At 38.6% G+C, this 20,106-nt stretch overlaps 1 protein-coding gene across 10 annotated transcripts in view; it reads left to right on the forward strand.

The window, feature by feature from the left end:
* The window catches only part of LOC129779830 (potassium voltage-gated channel protein Shaw-like), a 268,655-nt gene that overhangs the window by 134,584 nt on the left and 113,965 nt on the right, over positions 1 to 20,106 (forward strand). For all 10 annotated transcript variants that reach the window (XR_008743781.1, XM_055787554.1, XM_055787546.1 and 7 more), the window contains 2 exons: positions 6,888 to 7,307; positions 7,370 to 7,636. Coding sequence is in view for 9 of the 10 variants with exons in the window: in XM_055787554.1 (XP_055643529.1) it covers positions 7,434 to 7,636 (203 nt within the window). In the remaining variant the exon portion in view is untranslated. The remainder of the gene's footprint in view (positions 1 to 6,887; positions 7,308 to 7,369; positions 7,637 to 20,106) is intronic.

Here is a 20,106-nt window from a genome sequence, read left to right on the forward strand (position 1 = left end):
ACCCGCCACGATTTGCTTTAAAAAAAATCGATGCATAGATGAAACGCACAAGTCGTAACGATTTAGGTAACCATGTTTTAACTGATGCACATGAACGGAGATTTTAAACATATGTAGTGTACCTGCTAATTCATTTGTCGTGTCTCACAGATCATTCCTACAACTTCTTGCTTTACAAACAATTTAATATATATATTCTTCGAGGAATAAAACACTATTTAATAATAATTACAGTTTAATAAAAAAATGGGTGGGTTATAACCGCAAGGTTGACGTGGGACTACCTTAGCTCAGTAATCATTTCTTTGTATCGATTAAATTTTTGTTTGAATGAAACAATTTCCGAATTCAATTGAATTCAATATATTTGCTTTGTGAGTAAAAAAATTGTACAATGCCCCCGATTTGCATGTATTTGCAATACCAATATCCCCAGACACCTTGGTTTTGAAGTCTGTATTAGGTAAACACATTTCAGTCGGAACAAAAATACCCTCGACTTGCATGAATTTGCAATACCAATTTCCTCAGACACCTTGGCCCCGAAGTATGTGTTGGGGAAACACATTACAGCCGGAACAAAAATGCCTCCGACTTGCATGGATTTGGAATGCCAATTTCCTTACGCTCCATGGATTTGAAGTCTGTGTTAGGGAAACATATTTCAGTCGGAACAAAAATACCCCCGCCCTTCATGTATTTACAATGCCGATTTCTTTAACGCTGCTTGGTTTAGAAGTCTGTGTTAGGGAACACATTTCGGTGAGAACAAAAGTCTCCATACTTTCATGTATTTACTATGCCGATTTCCCCAATGCTGTTGGGTTTTAATGGCTGTGTTGGGGAAACCGTAAATCGGGCCAATCAAAACGAGGTAGTTAGGGCGTTTAGATAACGCTTAACATTTTACAGTTATTCAATTGTTTATCTAATGAAAAATAACATTTTATTAATTGCGATAGAAGCGTAGAAATATTCCATATCAATTGATGCAAACATCTTTCCGATCCAGTAAGAAATATTCAAGTTAGAAGCATTTGGAATCTTTCATTTTTTCCTGCATGTTCTGTGTTTCGATTTTTATTTTACCCTCCATATACTCCGGTTGGACGTAGTCCCACGTCAAAAGATGCTTACACGTTCTTACTTCTAAAGTTCTTGTACATTGGATGTTATTTGCTGCGAACATGTAATGAAACCTGTATCGTTTTTATTTAACTGTACATAATTTTTGGTCGCTAATATTCCTTTCATCGTTTCCGTTCCAATTCTGTTTCTAATATTCGGTTTATTGAACTTTCGGGCATATGATTCTTATAGATTATATTTCTTTCACGTTAACTAAAAAATGTCGACACTGTACCTTTGAAAATGCGAACAGATAAAGTATAATCGAAAGGAAGAGTAAGCATTATATAAGCGCGTACCGAAAAGCTTTTTAATGTAGACTATTATGACAGTTCTCATGCACAACCAGCAAAACTCCCAGTATATTTTTATGGATTTAAAAAAGTAAAAAGTAAAAAAAATGCAAAAAGTAAACAATCAGGGAAAATTGAGTGTTTGTCAGGATATCAGGGAGCATGCCAAAAAATCTGGGAAATCCTGAAAAATCAGGAAGGTTGGCATCTCTGCCTGTGCATAAAGTTTAAATTTGTTTTCTGCATCATATGCCTTAAGCGTCCGAAATATGATTCAGAACGGTACGGCTGTCACCGTGTGTGTAGAATCCAGAAGAGTTCATCCGTCATGACAACTTTGATGAACTCGGTGTTATTATGAATACCACGATACTGTTATGTCACGGAGAAAAACAGGTATATTTGTCACTTGTGTTTTGGATGGTGAAAGCTAGTCACGCGGAATGGAGTAAGTTTAATTTCGTATTTATTCAGCTTTTTTGCTCACATTTTTAATCTTGTCTTGTCTTGTTTAAGAAACAATAGATAAACAAACAGCAATTTACCCGCCTGGTGGCATTCTTAGAACGAAATTCTGGCGTATCCAGAGGACGTAAATTTGTTAATTTGGATTCGGTTAATGCGCTATGGGATGTAATTAAGGATTGAAAATGTAGCTCCCGTAGGCCCATTGAAACATGGCGAAGGTCTACTTCCGATTGTTCTGAATGAACAAAAATTTTTTGTTTCTATTTTTAGGATTAGACTAAGAGAGAGTTGCAACACCATAAAATGGCAAAGGAGGCCACTGGCCTAAATACGATCATTATGATTGATTATGTATAATATTGATTTGTTGATATTGTGAATATAAAATAATAACTGTAAAGTTTTTTCAACATTGCAGAGCTAGTTTTTGTATTTCAAACATTCACAATTGGCGGACCAGACCAGAATCTGGACGATAGTTATAACTTTTTACGCTATAGACATTTTCAACGGTATACTGTTTTTAATTTCAAAATACTGTTTTTAAATTCTTCTCTAGTTCTTCTTCAATAATTTTGATATTCGTCTAAAGAAAATCTGAATCACTTTCCGCTTTCGTCACATTCCTTGAAACCCATCAGATGTTTTCTATGAAGGTTTTGCTTCTAACCGACGCTACTGACCAGTTTCTGTTTAAATAATTAAATCAAACCTCATATCCCGTATATCAAATTACACGAGAATGGGAGGGATCGTCTATGATCCGAATTATCATACAATCTTTTCTGAACAGGTCCGAATGAAGGTTATCTCTGATGTTTCTTCGTAAAAATATTGATAATTTCCGATTTAACAATTTTGAGCTTTCGTAATCGATGTAAAAAAGACGGGTGGGTAATGTCGGGGACATAACCGGAGTGACGTAGGACTATACAAAGGGGACAGCTTTTGTTAAATATATATTTTAAATATATTGTTTTATTTTCTTCTCCTACGTGAATACCTACCTATCTACCTGAAAAATGGATTAGTTTACTGTTTACTCTTTATGAATATGTTGATGGTTCTGAAAAGAACCTTTGGTGTTGTGTTTTTGTTATCACTCGATATTCCCATCTTGTTCGGTTAAATCTTCCTGTTTAGCTATTGCGTTTGCCACTCGCCACTGCTTTCACAGTTGGAAAATTTCTTCCCATCCAGCTTGTGACATGTTGTTCAGTAAATTACATTTAATGGGACGTGCCGGAGAAACACTTTGCCACTCACTGAAACTAATTGTTGCCTTGATGAGCGCCGAACCGAAGCTGCTCTGTTCTTGATGCGGGTTTTCTGGTTGTCGTGAGCAGCTTTGCAAGCCAACTCAAGCACTCCGACGGCCGAAACTCTATAATCACTGTTAGGTATACTGGTGCTCCGGCACCAATCCGTTCGGCCTACTTACCCTTGCGGAGCAATCAGTGAATGCGACCAACAGTGAACTGGAGACCTGCACGGTTCGAGTGAGACTTTGCCTTTCCCTTAACTTGTCCTCCTTTGTTACGTCCACGATGCCGATGCCGTACAACCACACGGGTTTACGGTTTGAAAGAAAATAAGATATTTTTTTGGGGTCCGCGTGTTTTATACTCTAGCGGTACACACTCACAGGATAGAGACAAATCGGCAGACTCAGCCAGAGGGGCGAGTCCAACGAGACGAACGAATGAGCGTTAAAAGGGAGCGATGGCAAAAAAATACATTCATTACGATTTGTCCGCTCGTTGGATTCACATGCAGGCTAAAAAGGGTCCTTTTCAGGATCACAAAATTATCTTCAATCTAAAGAGTTTTTTTTTATTATCACTCGATATCCCCATCTTGTTCGGCTAAACCTTTCTGTTTAGCGATTACATTTGCCACTCGCCACAGCTTTCACAGTTGAAAAATTTCTTCCCATCCAGCTTGTGACATATTTTACAGTAAATTACATACAATGGCACGTCGCATTACCACCACTCAGTATCGGATTGGAGGTAATTTTAACCTGTAATTGAACATTTGCGATGACAGTGGTACAGTGTCGACTTTCAATGTGGGGTCATAATTTGGACCCCGAACTCTATTCACAAAAATGTCCATCTAAATATGTCGCATTACATGTCCGTCCAATTAGCTAAATGTCGAGATAAGTGTAAATTACTGTACTTTCAATCTAGAAGCAATTTAAGAATTGGTGAAAATCAATAAGCTCAGAACAACTGCCAAATTCACATACTCATCAGATCCTGTCAAACAAATTATGAAAAAATCAATTTGTGTTTTATTATTATTTTGGATAATGTTTTAGAAAGCATTGAACTGTATTTCCTAAACTCTTTTTTGGAAGGTTTAATGGCCCTTAAAAGCGCCTTGTTTTATGGAATGGGTCCAATTTAGAAAACTTAGCACTCGTGGTTGTGAAGAAAACCATTTCGAACGCCCCCGATGCCGCCTTGTTCTGGATATGCCACCAAAGCAGTTTGTATAAAGAACAAACTTTTTTCTTCTGCTACCTGATGCCGTTTTGCGATTGCGTTTGCCACTCGCCACTCGCTGCAACTGCCTGTTGTCTTGATGTCCACCGAACCGAATGTGTTCTGTTCCGAATGCAGGTTTTCTTATCGTCGCGAGCAGCTTTGCCAGCTAACTCGATCACTTCAGCGGCCGAAACTATATAACGCCGGCTAGGTGGACTGGTGCACTGGTACTAACGCGCTCGGCCTAGCTACCCTTGCGGGGAACTCCAGATCAACACGGTTCGAGCGGGATTTTGCCTTTCCCTTCACTTTTCCTCCTTTGCCATATCCAACCATGGCTGTTTGTGTTGGTTTGTTGATGTGTTGTGATGCGAACCGATGTGGTGTACGGTTTGAATGAGAATGATCGTTACGGCAGCGGAGCGGGGATTTTTAAGCTGACTGGCTGGCTCGAGAATTACGCATGTGTGAGACTGCGACCAATGTTTCGTTAATTTTTTTCTTTTTCCTATCCAATCGTGCTTCATTCTATTTCGCTGCTGCTCTGGTTGCCCGTTTTGGTCGGTACGATTTGAGGAGCACAAAATGGACCAATCAAAAATGGGCACAAAGTGCATTGGGACAATGCTTGATATTTCACAATTATTCAATTATTTATCTCAAGAAAAATGAAATGTTATTCGTTATGATAGATGCGTAGATATATTTCCTATCAATTGATGCATAAACCTTTGCGATCTATTGAGAAATGCTCGAGTTATAAGCGTTCCAAATCTTGCATTTTTTCCTACTTGTTCAGTGCCTAGATTTCCATTTCACCCCCTATATCTTCCGGTTAGACGTAGTCCTACGTCAAAATAGAGAGTTAATTTTTACATCACGCATCCTAACCTGATTGCTGTTATTGCTGTTACTCACGATGAAAAGTGCATTATCAAAATATTTAGAACCAAGGGGAACAAGGGTCAATAAAAGCTTAAAACATTTGACATGATTGTACCTGATTTAGGACTTATTAACTGCCAAAACTTATCCAGAAAAATAGAGAATTTGTTATTTGATAACATATTTTCATATATCAGGATCTTGAATCATCCAAAATTATGATAGAGAACATAAATGTCTGTTCGCATAGTTTAGTCATGAATTATTTCCATTGGAGCACACGTTTCAGATGCATTTTCACATACATTTCCTAACGGCTCGGTTACAACGAAATGTATTGACATAGGACTATGTCTTTGATTTCTACATAGGGGGGTAACTCTACGAAAAATGTAACGATTCATTAAGAGTTTTCATTCGCATATTACTCAAAATCGTTTTGCGACATATGTTGTGTTGTATACCATTAGACAGGAAATTTATCCAGCATTTTTTTGCTTAAGCCATGAACAGTGAGTATATATAAAAAAGGTAACAATTTGACAATTAATAAGGGTATATTTTTTCGATTTGAATTGCCACTCGTTTTGTCCCACAACGCAACGAGCAATCTTTTTGCCTACATGTCGGCGTTAACTCACAATGTGAATAGATGCGTATAATAAATTATTCTAGATTTGCCGATAATAGGCATTTATCAGTTGTCAGAATCAATGGAGGGATGATCTAGGAATGAGCTTGAAGATGACATTGTATGATTTCTCTCCTTACTCCCTAAAGATTTGACGAGCCTGGCTAAAAAGGATGAACGTTGATAGAGATTTTATTAGATTGAAGTTCAGGTTTTGTCCAATCAATTCGTGCTCAATTCACGTTTTATCATGTAAGTCTTGCTACTAACAATTCATGGAATTATGGTCCAGGATGTCATTATATCGAGCATGTTGTTTAGTTATGAAAAAAAAAACAATTAATGAATTTGACTGGCTGCTGATTTAGAAGTTCGAAAGGGTATACTCACGCATATTGTTCAGGGTTTCGATGAAGAAAATACACATGTTGAACAATGAAAAAACTCAATTCAAATGCAATTACTACACACAATCTCAGTCCTATGTCAAGATCCCATCCGTGCCCCTAGGCCCAGAACCATAAACTTTTTTTTCACTACATTTGAAAATTATACTTATTTTGTTGATTGTATATAAGAATGCAGAGGAGTTAGCGAATGTCAAACTGACAGTAGACTGACGGACCTGACTAAAGTGTATGAATAAATTTGACTCAGCAGTAAATTATCTCTGAGCGATAGGCGAATTCGTGATGTGACTGAAATATGCGGGAAAACAAAACAAAGTTCTGACCGAATAAACCATTCCCAACGAATGAAAATATGGCCAAAAAACTCTTGCCATTAATCAAAAACTGAAACAAACTCTCTCCCAAGAACAACTTTCAAGAAATCCACAAATGCAAAAAAAAAGACAACTTCTTGTCCATCCAGGCAGCATTTCTCGGCATATCCCCAGTGGCGCCCCGTCATCATACTCAAGCTCAAGGATGAAACGACCTTATTTTGTTTGCGTTTGTTTGTTTATTTCGCTTCTTTCGCCACAAGTTGACACGCCCCGGTAAGCCTCCAGAGCGGCGGAATAAATTCCAGTCCAAAGCGCCAACACACCGACAAGTTTCACCGGCGTGTCCTCAGCAGCGCCTGCCGGATGCGGATGTAATACTCCTCGCGCAGTGGGCGAACACTGGGCGAACGATTCGCTCGGTTTGCAGCCAGAGCCGAGGACAAAACCGAATGCAATAATTTGTGAGGAAGATGAGTGAAGAAATGTGTAAATAGCTGTGGAATGGAAATTCACTTGCGGAAAATTAGGTTTCATTGAAACGAGAAAGACTTTCACCGTGATGATAAAAGCGACTTTGCGTATTAAACTGCACCACCCTGTCAGCATGAGTTGGCTGACGAAAATGAGCTGAGAGCTAGCCATCATACCCTAGATAGTGATCATTTTGTTAGATAGACGAGGTGAAGATCTGGATGCCTATAAAAAATCGTCTTTAAAGCATCTTTTGTTCCATATTTTACAGCCGGTGTAAACCGTCAAGACAGCCCTCCCTGCGATACAACAGTATCATTACAATTCCTATCAAAATGAACAACATGGATTCCGACCACCGAGTGGTGCTAAATGTCGGTGGCATCCGTCACGAGACATACAAGGCGACACTGAAGAAAATTCCAGCGACTCGGCTGTCCCGGCTGACCGAGGCGCTGGCCAATTACGATCCCATCCTCAACGAGTATTTCTTCGACCGACATCCGGGTGTGTTCGCACAGGTGCTCAACTACTACAGGTGAGATAAATTCCAGCTATACAATTTACTCAACCAAAATATTTTAAATTATTCAATCAAATCAAAAGTAGTCGTCACCTAACACCCAACACCTAAAAACAGCCACCAATTTACGGCAACACCGTCGAAAACACCACGCGCACATGATTGTAATCCTTGCACACATTTGGCACATCCGCTGTAATGTTATTTTCCCACTTTCTCATGTATAATTTTCAATTCCGAATGAGCTCTGTCATCAAATATTCCCACAAGTAGAAGCATTTTCCGGACGAGCATGGTTGCGCCACACCGAAACAGATATCTACTCTCCGGAATGGTATACACACATCTAACTCCCCACCCCCTCCCCCGCACAAAATCCCACATCAGAGAGTAAAGTTTCTGTATCACATCGTTCTGTCACGTCCACTCGTATGCGCGCGGCGGAGTATTCCGAGAAGCTGGGCTGCGAATTTCACGATAGCATGGGCTTCGCGGGGGGATGCCCAAAGCAAGGGTCCCATGTTTCATTTGGATTTGGAGAGCCTTTGCTGGAGTCATTTGCATTGTTCATTTTCAGTGATATTTGGACTGGGGTTTTTGGTCCACACATGATTACATGATTATTCGATTATTTTAATCTTACATTTGTCCTGTTATGCGTTAATGTGATTTATTCGTCGCTTTCTCACAGCTGTTATTTATAATAAGCATTTGTACCGGTGTGCCTCTCTAATTCAACACATCAACGTCATCTAGAAAGAGTAGAAAGGTCTGCGCCAAGAGGCACGGAAGGAAACGTAGGACAATTGTTTTTGAATTTAGTTTTTTACTGTTCGGAAACCCGTAAATTTAACTCATTCAAAACTCCAAATGGTGGCCCTAGAAAAATCTTTTGTTATGAATATAACTGAATTGCAAACGGGTTATAAATAAAGGAAATAATAGATAGTTATTCCAACATTATCACGAAAAACGCGACATTCTCTGGGTTTCTTGTATCGATGTTCATAAATGTACATGAAATATTTATTGATGAAACCGTTCCTAAACAAGTATTAATCGATCGATCGTCTTTTTTCTTTCGTTTATTTAATTTAGCTGAATACAATAAGAACCCATCATCTTACAGTATTAAAGTACAGCTTGCTTGCGGTGGTATTATCTTTGTCTGAAACATTGCCTGTGATGACTCGTAATAATAATATCGCCAGGTGATGCAGATTAGATATCTTAAAGTCTGCTTCATTTAATATTGGAACAAATTCTTTTGCTCATTGTGGCGCTCCTAGTGGACGGATTTGGAAACTTTTTTCACCCACGTGTCGGGAAATTCATTACCTTTCACCATGTATTTATGTCATAACACCAAACGATAGCATTTTGTAAACAACCGCCATGGAAGCCGAACGGAGAGATAAAATTGTGCACAGTTTTCTTGAAAATCCATTGTTGGCGGCATCTAAGCTAGCTAAACAGCTTAAAATGCCCAGAAATACCGTATGGCGTGTTATCAAGCAGTACAAGGAAACATTGACGACGGCTCGGAAGCCGCATTCGAAGCGTCGGAGTGGAACTGTCGACCGGAAACTGCGTGGGAAAGTCATCAAGGCCGTCAAGAGGAATCCCAATCTTTCAGACCGCGATTTGGCCAATAAGTTCCAGGCCGCTCACAGTACGGTGCGACGAATTCGTCTCCGGGAAGGAATAAGGTCATTCCGAGCCAGCAAACAGCCAAATCGGACGCTGAAGCAGAACAATGTGGCCAGAATCCGTGCTCGAAAGCTGTACGACCAAGTGCTGACCAAGTTCGACGGATGTATTCTGATGGACGATGAGACCTACGTGAAGGCGGACTTTGGGCAAATCCCAGGTCAAAAATTTTATTTGGCGACGGCTCGGGGGGATGTACCTGCAAAATTTAAGTTCGTGTTTGCGGATAAATTCGCCCGCAAGTACATGATTTGGCAGGGGATATGCAGTTGTGGACAGAAAACCAAAGTCTTTCTCACTGACAAGACAATGACATCAGAAGTCTACAAAAAAGAGTGCCTACAGAAACGGATTCTGCCGTTTATTCGTGCCCACGACCGTCCAGTAATGTTTTGGCCGGACCTCGCAAGCTGCCATTACAGCAAAACGGTTATGGAATGGTACGCAACGAACGGGGTCAGCGTAATACCGAAGGACCTTAACCCCCCAAACTGCCCCCAGTTCCGGCCGATAGAGAAATAATGGGCAATCACGAAGCGGAGGCTTAAGGCAAAGGGAAAACTTGTTAGGAACATGACTCAAATGAAGAACTGGTGGAATCAAATCGCCAAAACGGTGGACGAAAAGGGTGTGCGCCGCCTAATGTGCCGTATTACGGGAAAAGTACGAGAATTTCTTCGAAACAGCAATGAATAATTTTTTAAATTTTTTTTTATGAAAGAGTAAAGAAAATGCTACATTTGTATGAAAAACAAATTATGAATTCGTTAATAAATGACTGAACTACACGCAATTGTTTGTGTTCCAATATTAAATGAAGCAGACTTTTTAACCGTAAGTACTGCCTTGTGAAATTTGCGTGGATTCTGTGATGGATTGATCCCAACTGGTGCTGCTTATTTATAGGGAAGGAAGAGCGGAATGGATATGTGGGAAGTATAGCTGAATAAACAAATTAGAACTTTTTGATCAGATATCGAGAATTAAAAAGCTATAGTCTACACTAGAGTATCAATGAAAATGGTCATCTCGTATTTCAAAAAGATACCCCATAAAAAAGTTCACCACCTCGAAAAAACACCCTATGCAAGATATAAGCCGTACGGACTTAAGAAAGAGTTTGATACCAAATGGCTTAAAATTGCACGAAACGTCGAGATCTACTGCCATATCGAAAAAGTTTGTTGACGCAGAACTACGTATTTCAGGAAGGGTGCCAAATCAGAAAACAGGTGACGTTTCTATGAAATAAAGTGAACGTTAATAATTATTTTCAAAGTGAGCGAATTTTGATGATTTGAAAACCAATCAAATCGGAATTTATCTAAAATTTGTTTGATATGCTATACATTATAATTTCCTAATCCCTAAACAGTTTTTTTCCCTTGTTGGGTGTAAACCACTACGTCCATTATTTTGAACTATTGTGGTATGCCCCATTTTTTTATACTACGCTTCAAGCTTATCTACTGCTTATTGATGAAGAAGTAGACTGAAAGCTATAGCGAGATAGGTGCCAATCAGGAATAATCTGTTTGATAAAATTTATAGTCCTGATCGGTGACACAGACCAAACTTCCTTGGGCTCCAGAATAGGCTTATCAAGGTGTTGAAGTATGCGTCTTGTTATTGCTCCGCACTTGCAGAGCAAATATTTTGAGGTTTCGCTTTCGGCATTACAAAAGCGACAAATATTATCTTGCACTAAACCTATGTTTTTGAGATGGTATTTACTGGGACAGTGTCCTGTTATAAGACCAGTGAATGTGATGAAGTCTTTCTTATTAAGACTCAGCAATTGTTGAGTAATTTTAATGCTCGGCGTGATATTTTTTTTGACTGGTTAAGTTGTACAGCCATCCAGTTCGCTGTTACTTCCCGGTCTTTCCTTTTCTTCAGCTCACTCTTCAACACACATTCAGAAATTCCACAGAATGGTTATGGACCAGTGAAGGGTGAGTTTGAGCCGCGTCTTGCGAGTTCATCTGCTTGTTCATTTCCCTCTTTACCGCAATGGCCAGGAATCCAGTACAATTGTACCGAACTGACATTGTTGCCGTAAAAGGCAAATGCATTCCCAGACAATTTTTGAATAGCACTTGAAAGCATTGTGGGCTTTAAGTGCTGCTTGGCTGTAATATCTTTTAAAACAGACATTTATACATCCTATTATTGCAGCTACTTCTGCCTGGAAAACTGTTGACCAGTTCCCCATAGCTACAGAAATTTTTATTCTGGGACCATACATTCCGGCACCTGTTCTGTTACCCATTTTCGACCCATCGGTATAGAACAGGATCGAACCATTACGAACATTGGGACCACCCTCATCCCATACTGAACGAGAAAGTTCGATCACTCTGTATGGAATGTCATAATTGGTCCTAGGTTCCATTCAATCACTGTTCATCTCTGAGGTTGGTCCAACGGGTAAGAGATTCAGGATGCTCAGGTGACCAGTTTTGTCCCCGTCTAATATTTTTTTTTTATATCATTTTAACTTTAGAGCGCTTCTATTAGCCTCCAGCTGAACATGTTGACTCAAAGGTAACAGGTGAAGGATAGCCTCCAATGCCTTTGAGGGTGTGCTTTGCATTGCTCCTGTTACAGCAACGCATGCTAGTCGTTGGAGTTTGTTCCCTAAACAGTTTAATTTGATGGAAACTGCATTTTCCTATACATTTGTTCTGCCGATTTGTGTGCTTACCTACCCTTACCGTCAAAAGCGAGCAACGAACACATTCGTTCCTGCCCGTTTTCAACTTATTTGGTATAAATAATCCATCTTCGTTTTGGAACCATACGACATTCTTCGTGAGGACACCGACAGGACAACATCGTTACTGGGCGAGCTGGACGGCGAGGGATCGAATGCCTTTCTCGAGGCAATGGAGGTGGAACAAGTGTAGAAAAGTTCATTCGCTCACCCGCTCACCAATAACTTGCGCTAATATGGTCTTTTGCGTTGGCTTAGATCGTTTCATACTAGAAACAAAAAAATGTCATTGCAATAGTGCACAGGAAACAACTCGATTTCAACTATCTACCTATATTTTACTGCCGCGATCGAGACTCAATGATTGCTGATTGAAGGAAAAACGAATGATTTTACAGAGACACTCGATGGCTCATGCAATAGTTTCCAGTTTGATTCTATCACCATCTAACGTAATTCCGAGAGGCAAATGAGGGAATGCAAAAATTTCTGAGAATAGATGAGCGGAATCGAGACAGTATTTTTCCGTTCTAATCGAGAATGAACTTTGCAAAGAGGATAGGTGAATGTTTTCTGTCTTAAATAAGGTGAGGTATAAACGGGAAAAAGAAGGGGGAGTTTTATCTGTGAATGAGTGTTCTTGAACGAATTTCGATGCGATTTTGCCCATACCTGGGGTGGAGGAGTAATACGAGGAAAGAGTAAAGCTTTCCAAGGGCCTTTCTCAAGGCTAGAGCGAATAAACTGAATAAGTTTAAAGTCTCTGTAATATAAAACCTAACCTAACCTAACCTGGAACCACACCACTTTTCGTTTGGTAGTCATCGAAGAAACATCGTTGCCGGCGAGCGTCGAGTGGGAGTGGATTATCTTTCTCAGACAGTTGAAGAGGGAGGATGGAGCAGAGTTTTTTTCCACAAGGGCCACCTCTCAGGGCTAGAGGCGAATGAACTGAAGAAGTTTAAACTCTCTTAAAAACAAAAATGGAATGGAACGAAACCACAATTGCGAGCGAGATAGCAAGCATAACACAAGGAGTGGACATTCACAAACATACACACACAGCTCGAAACAATAATGGAATGAATGGAAGATAGTGCGAAACACATTCACTACACACCCTTGAAAAAGTGGAAGCCCACTGTATCAAAGTGTGCTATGACAAAGAATGTGCCAGCAGCATACGGGAAATTTTTGTACCAGTGCGGATATGGAAGAGTATCCAGAATTTTGGAATATAGACATACACTGCATTTATTTGGATACAACGTATTCAGATGCAATCTTTTATGGAAGTATGCTTTAGATTCCCAGTATGAAAACCTTACTATTGCATGTTTTTGGGTTTGATCACACCTCAAGCGGAATATAGGAGTAAAAGTGTTCAAGTGAGGAGGAACCAAAGTGAAATGAGGAGGGAACCAAATATACCCAAGGGGCTGATAGCTTTCATCAGTAATTTCTCGTAGAAGAACCCGAATATGCTGATATGAGTGATACACGGATCAAATACTGAAGTAGTAAAATTAATTAAATAACTAAAAAGTTACTTAAAAAAATTCGATGCATTTTAAAATAATATCCGAAGTGACATACAAGCGAACTGATGTGATCGTGTCCTAGATAAAACCCCTTGCAATTTTTTTTGTCAAAAATCGACACTCTGGGACTTGTTTTTTTTGGAATACGAAGCAAAACGTATGGTTTAGGTTGTCAATGAAAATGATCATCTCGATTTTCCATACGGAATTTCGTGCGAAATGTTGAATTACACGATGAAATACCCAATGCAAAATATTGCAAAAATGAGCTTTACTAGGGTCGCAGATATTAAAATTTGAGTTTCCGGAAATCGGAGTTAACAAAAAAAAAATGTGGATGCCAAAATAACACACAATTGCGTGAAACGTACCAGAGTACCGATTTTTGACAAAAAACGAGAAAAAAAAGCTGGAGAAATTGACATTGCGAATACATGCAAGTTGAGGGAACTTGTATTTCCACCGAAATGTGTTCCCTAACACAACGATCATTTTTTTCGAGATGGCAGTAGATCTCGACGTTTTATGCAATTTTAAGACAATAATTTTTTTTGAAATCCCCAATTTACTTTACTCCTCCCTTAGGTGATTTTTCGATTTAACATTTTCGACGCCCCGTCACCCAGATATGGGTGACACTTTCCTCGTTCAAATTTAATAGGATTTTTAAAAGGAATTTGATAGAATAGGCACCTAAGTGTAACTATAGGATATATAGAAAAATAATAAAATTGTAACCATATTATTATAATGTTTATACTGTACTTTTTATTGATTCATAGTGCGGATGGTTTGTATGGCAGCTTTTTGCAAAACCCATATAACATGACTTTAGCATATGTTATTGTTGTCAATTCATCTTCAAATTAAATAAAATATTGCTAGATCATGTAAAAGTTGTCTACAAACTAAGTTTGATCTTCATTTAATAATTTATTCGCAAGTTGGGCTCCGCAAGAAACTTAGAAAAGCCGCTTTGGGCGACGAACGTGTTAAGAAAAACTCTAACTTATACCGCTTTGTGCCACTCTCCCTTAAGTCCGATTGAGCTGAAAATTTGCATGGGGTGTTTTTTCGACATTTTATATGGGGTAGCTTTTTGAAATTTTAGACACTGTTTACGGTTTCCCCAATACAGCCATCAAAACCATGGTACCAGGGGAAATTGACATTACAAATACATGCAAGTGAGAGAGGACATTTGTGCCCACCGAAATGTGTTCCCTAACATAGTCATCAAAACCAGGATGCCTTACATTACATGGCCTTTGTACAAATTCATTACTTACACAGCAAATATGTTGAAATCAATTGAGTTCGAAAATTGATTACTCAACCTAGGTTCCATCGAAGATAATGTTTAACACTAGGTTTACGGACGTTTCTTATACACCTATCTCTAGGACGCATCACGTCAAAATGAAGGAAGAAAAACCAAGAAGTTAGTTATATATGTGATATAACCGCAAGGAAGACGTAGGACTACCGTTGGCTCGTTAATCATTTATTTGAAATTGCATCTGAATCAATTCTAAATGAACGAATGAATGAATATTTTGGAAGATTGCTGAAAGTTTTTCTTGTTAGTGTGTGGTTTTATGACTATAAGTATGGAATTGTTATTAACATAAAATTCAACTCTTTCGAACTTGTTGGTGGTCCCGAAACGAACCGATGATCACTCCAAGCACAGAATAGAAACTGACGGCGCCACTTCACGGTGAAAACGAAATAATGTCTATATAATCTTACATAAAATTAATTTCGTTTTAATCGTGCTGTGGCAATTTTTCATGATTTTTCCATGCGAAAGCAGAACAGAAACTGATGCGAGTAAAAGTACTCACGCCTTGCATTTGTCCGCTATGGTTTCCCAAACACTAATGCAAGCGAGCAAAAGAAGTTGCAGCTTGCATGTATTCGCTACGACGGTTTCTCCAGGTGCCTGAATTTTGCGTCCGTGTTTAATATATTAGGCTGTCAAAAAAGTCCTGCGGTATTTCCGCGAGGTGTCGTTGTAAGCGCGTAGTTCTAGTTGTATTCATTGTATCGAGTCATACTATAGCTTGTTGGAAATGTATTTTTGCGCTATAATATAGTCCTTGACAGTGTTTTGTTTGGTTAAGTCGTTCGTGAGTTATAGTGTCGCAAATATGGAGCAAAATAAAGAGAAAATCCGACATATTTTACAGTACTACTATGACAAAGGCAAAAATGCATCTCAAGCAGCCAATAAAATTTGTGCAGTTTATGGACCCGATACAGTTTCCATTTCCACCGCACAACGATGCTTTCAACGTTTTCGTTCTGGTGTAGAGGTCGTCGAAGATGCGCCACGCTCCGGAAGGCCTGTCGAAAATTGCGACAAAATCGCTGAATTAGCAGAGAAAGACCGGCATAGTAGCAGCCGTAGCATCGGCCAAGAGCTGGAGATAAGTTATCAAACCGTTATTAACCATTTGAAGAAACTTGGATTCACAAAGAAGCTCGATGTATGGGTGCCACACACGTTGACGCAAAAAACATCTTTGACCGTATCGACGCATGTGAATCGCTGCTGAATCGCAACAAAATCGACCCGTTTCTGAAGCGGATGGTGACAGGCGATGAAAAGTGTGTCACTTACGACAATGTGAAGCGCAAACGGTCATGGTCGAAGCCCGCTGAAGCGGCTCAGACGGTGGCCAAGCCCTCATCAACGGCCAGGAAGGTTCTGCTGTGTGTTTGGTTGGATTGTCAAGGAATAATCTATTATGAGCTGCTTCCCTATGGCCAAACGCTCAATTTGGACCTGTACTGCCAACAACTGGACCGCTTGAAGGTAGCACTCATGAAGAAGAGGCCATCTTTGATAAACAGAGGCCGCATTGTCTTCCATCAGGACAACGCCAGGCAACACACTTCTTTGGTGACTCGCCAGGAGCTCCGGGAGCTCGGATGGGAGGTTCTTTTGCATCCGCCGTATAGTCCGGACCTTGCACCAAGTGACTACCACCTGTTTTTGTCCATGGCGAACGAGCTAGGTAGTTAGAAGTTAGCCACAAAAGAGGCCTGTGAAAATTGGCTATCCGAGTTTTTTGCCAATAAGGAAGCGAGCTTCTATAACAGGGGTATTATGAAGTTGGCATCTCGTTGGGAACAAGTCATCGAACAAAACGGCGCATATTTGACTTAAAACAAATGATTGTAACTAATTTTATGAACAAATGAAAATTCGAAAAAAAATACCGCAGGACTTTTTTGACAGCCTAATATGTATAGTGTATAGTGTTCATCAATATATATTTACCCCGATCAATGCATAAAAGTGGAATATGTGCAGATGGAATATAAATGCAGCCGATTTTTGTAATTTTCCTACTAAAATTCGAATTGCGTCAAAATGACACGTAAACCTAGTGTTAATAGGATTTCAATAAAAAAAATCCACAGCTATTTTTTTTTTTCTATTTTCACAAGCATTCCGGTAATGGTCATCACGATATTACGTATACACTGTAGGTCAAACAATGAATTGAAAGCAACATTTTTTTTAAATTTACTTTCCAACTAGGAGATTAGTTGTTTATCCAAGTAATGAATTGTCTCAGCTTCTGGCGGATTTTTTTTTCCTGATAAACAAAAAATATATAAATATGGAAATTATGAATTGGAAAAAAAATGCATTAAATCGAAAATTCACAGCTTGACCGACAGTTAAATTTGAATGCAATGATGAAACCAATCCTAATTTTAAATCAGCCAGTACATGCCAAACCGATATAGTGGTTCTCAGATTTTCGCCAAAAGTGGCAATTTTGTTCTTTTTGCATAACATTAGACCCGTATTATTTATTTAATTTTTTTTGTTAAGGTGCTCCTTTCCATTTTAGGGCGGTCCGAAAAATCAAATGTTTCCACTTTTCCCAAAAAATGTTTTTTTTTTCAATAATGCATAAGTTTTGAACCACTGAAACGATTTAAATGATCGATATATCAAATTGAAGCCCATCAGTTAGCAGCTAATTCTACAAAACATATTGAATTTGCTTAAAAATGGCTGTGATATAGTGAATATTTTTATGTTTTTTTTTTCGTTTCTTATTGTTTTTATGGCTTTGGACTAGAGGGTGCAATATTTTTAATATGTTTTATATGTTATGCTGAGGATATCTCGATACAGAGATGCTGAGGCTAGCTCACTGGCTTCAATTTGATATATCGATCATTTAAATCGGTTCAGTGGTTCAATAGTTATGAATTTTCGAAAAAAGTCATTTTTTGAAAAAAAGGGAAACAAATGATTTTTCGGACCACTCTAAAATGGAAATGGGTTAATGTTTTGCGATAAAGAACAAAATTACCACTTTTGACGAAAATCTGAGAATCACTATATCGGTTTGGCTTGGAATAGTTGAAATTGATAATTGAGCATACATTATCTTATTTACAATATTTATTTATACTTTTTGAAAACAGTTAAAAAAAAATTATTTTTTTATTTTTTACAAAAATTATAACTCAAAGAATATAGTACCTACAAAATTTTAGAAGTTAGAAGTTCGGAAAAGTATACTCACGCATATGTTCATGACTTCCATTTGATGTATCAAAAAAGACAAAAATACAGATTTTGAACAATGAAAAAACTCAATTCAAATGCAATTACTACACACAATCACAGTCCGATATCAAGAAAGCGTCCGTGTCTCTGGGCCCATCTGGGCCATCAACTTTTTTTTTTGCGTGTATTCCTGATTTTACGCGGATTTCAAAATTTACGTGTTTTTTTTTACGCGGCACGCAACAATCGAGTAAAAAGTGACTCCAGTGTAAGCAGATTTAATGTACTGATTGATGTGACTTTTCGTGAAATAAGTTTGTATTGTATCACTGATTAGTAACTGAGAAATAGAAGGTGAAACAGATATCATTATTGTAGAGTGCGAATTCAGTTAATCAATTGCTAGAATATGGGTTGCATTTTGAAACTAATAATTCACTGTTTGTTAGATTTTCACACGGAATTGAAAATTTGCGCTGATTTCGTAATTTACGCGGTTTTCTTGTACGCGTTTTTTTTATACATGGCACGTATCCCCGCGTAAAGCGATTCTAGTGTATATTCTAAAAACACTTCGTTCAATCAGCAAAAAGGTAGGTACGCTCAAAACCTTGTACCCTCATATGTAACGTTCTCGTTTTTTCAAACATACACCCCAGTATAGCAATGATATGCGCAATCCCACGTCAAAACTATTTCATGAAAAAGTGCCATGATTTCTGAATTGGTCTTCCTCGGAAAAACGTGTCGTATTCGATAGTTCGAAAACGGAGTCTCTGATCGGATAGCACACCATTTCACTGAAGAAAACGTGCCTCTGGATGCTTGAACTTATAATGTTTATAACGGAAACACTTCCGGGAATTCGGTCTGAAAACGATTGATCAATTACTGTTTGGGAAAACGGTAGAGAAAACACGTTGTAATAGGATTCAAGCAAAAACACGAAGGATGTTCTTTATTTTAATGTTACGACAGGAATCTTACTTTCACTGCTAGATATTGAGGTTGAAAAAACACGTTTCATGGTTTTTTGCTCTGCTTCTCTCTGGTTATTATTTGGTTTCACTTAGTTGTTCTCTGCTTAAAGGTTAGAAAAATTCTCCTTTGCTCTTTGCTTCTAGGTCGCAATGCTACCTGGTAGGAGAATCACAAAAAATGGAGGGTGAAACTGTTTCTGTTCTCTTGAAGAACTGAGCAGTACCCCTATGTAAAAATCTGAGGTAGGGTGGTTGAAATGATTGGCGGCTTCACCAAAAGATTATTGTAAAAATGTACACTAAAGCAGTGATTACAAGTTTGCTGCTCGCCTAGGAGACGCCGAAGGAAATTTTTGTAGGGTGTCATTTGAGCACTGTTTATCGTATCAAAAAGTCTCTACTGGATGGTCCGGGAAGCGTATCGGGAAGTGCAGGTCCAAACGTGATCAAACCACTCCGGTTACTCGTAATCCTGTACGTTCAATAAGGAATCTTACCAAGAAAACCATCATTTCTGAAAAATCTCTGCGAAGAATTATCAAAGGAGATTTTCACGCATCTTTCATAGCTAGAGCGAGGCGCCTTTTAATTAAGGAGCGGGTAAAGGAACTACGAGTGACTCGTTTGAAGAGATTGCATTCTTCAATAAAGAATAATCAAATAATATAAACAAAGGATAAAAATCAACTATCCTCCGCTAGCTATGGCTATCCGACCATAAATTCTAGCAATATAAGACTATTAAGAGCACATGTACAGTTTGGTCAGAAGAGGATGTCAATCGTTGGTTCAAAAAAGTATAACGCATTGGCTAATGAATTCAAACAAATTAGCAATTGTCGCATATTTGAAATGCAACTTGAAAAAAAATCTGAAGGGAATCTACGTGACATTCTTGGTTGAGTAACAAAAGTATAATCTACCAGAAACCTTAACTAGTTGATAAAATATATTTAAATTTGTAATTATATCATGAGATTCTTCCAGTGAGTCAC

This window comes from Toxorhynchites rutilus, chromosome 3 (genome assembly GCF_029784135.1).
Source record: "Toxorhynchites rutilus septentrionalis strain SRP chromosome 3, ASM2978413v1, whole genome shotgun sequence".
Taxonomy (NCBI): domain Eukaryota; kingdom Metazoa; phylum Arthropoda; class Insecta; order Diptera; family Culicidae; genus Toxorhynchites; species Toxorhynchites rutilus.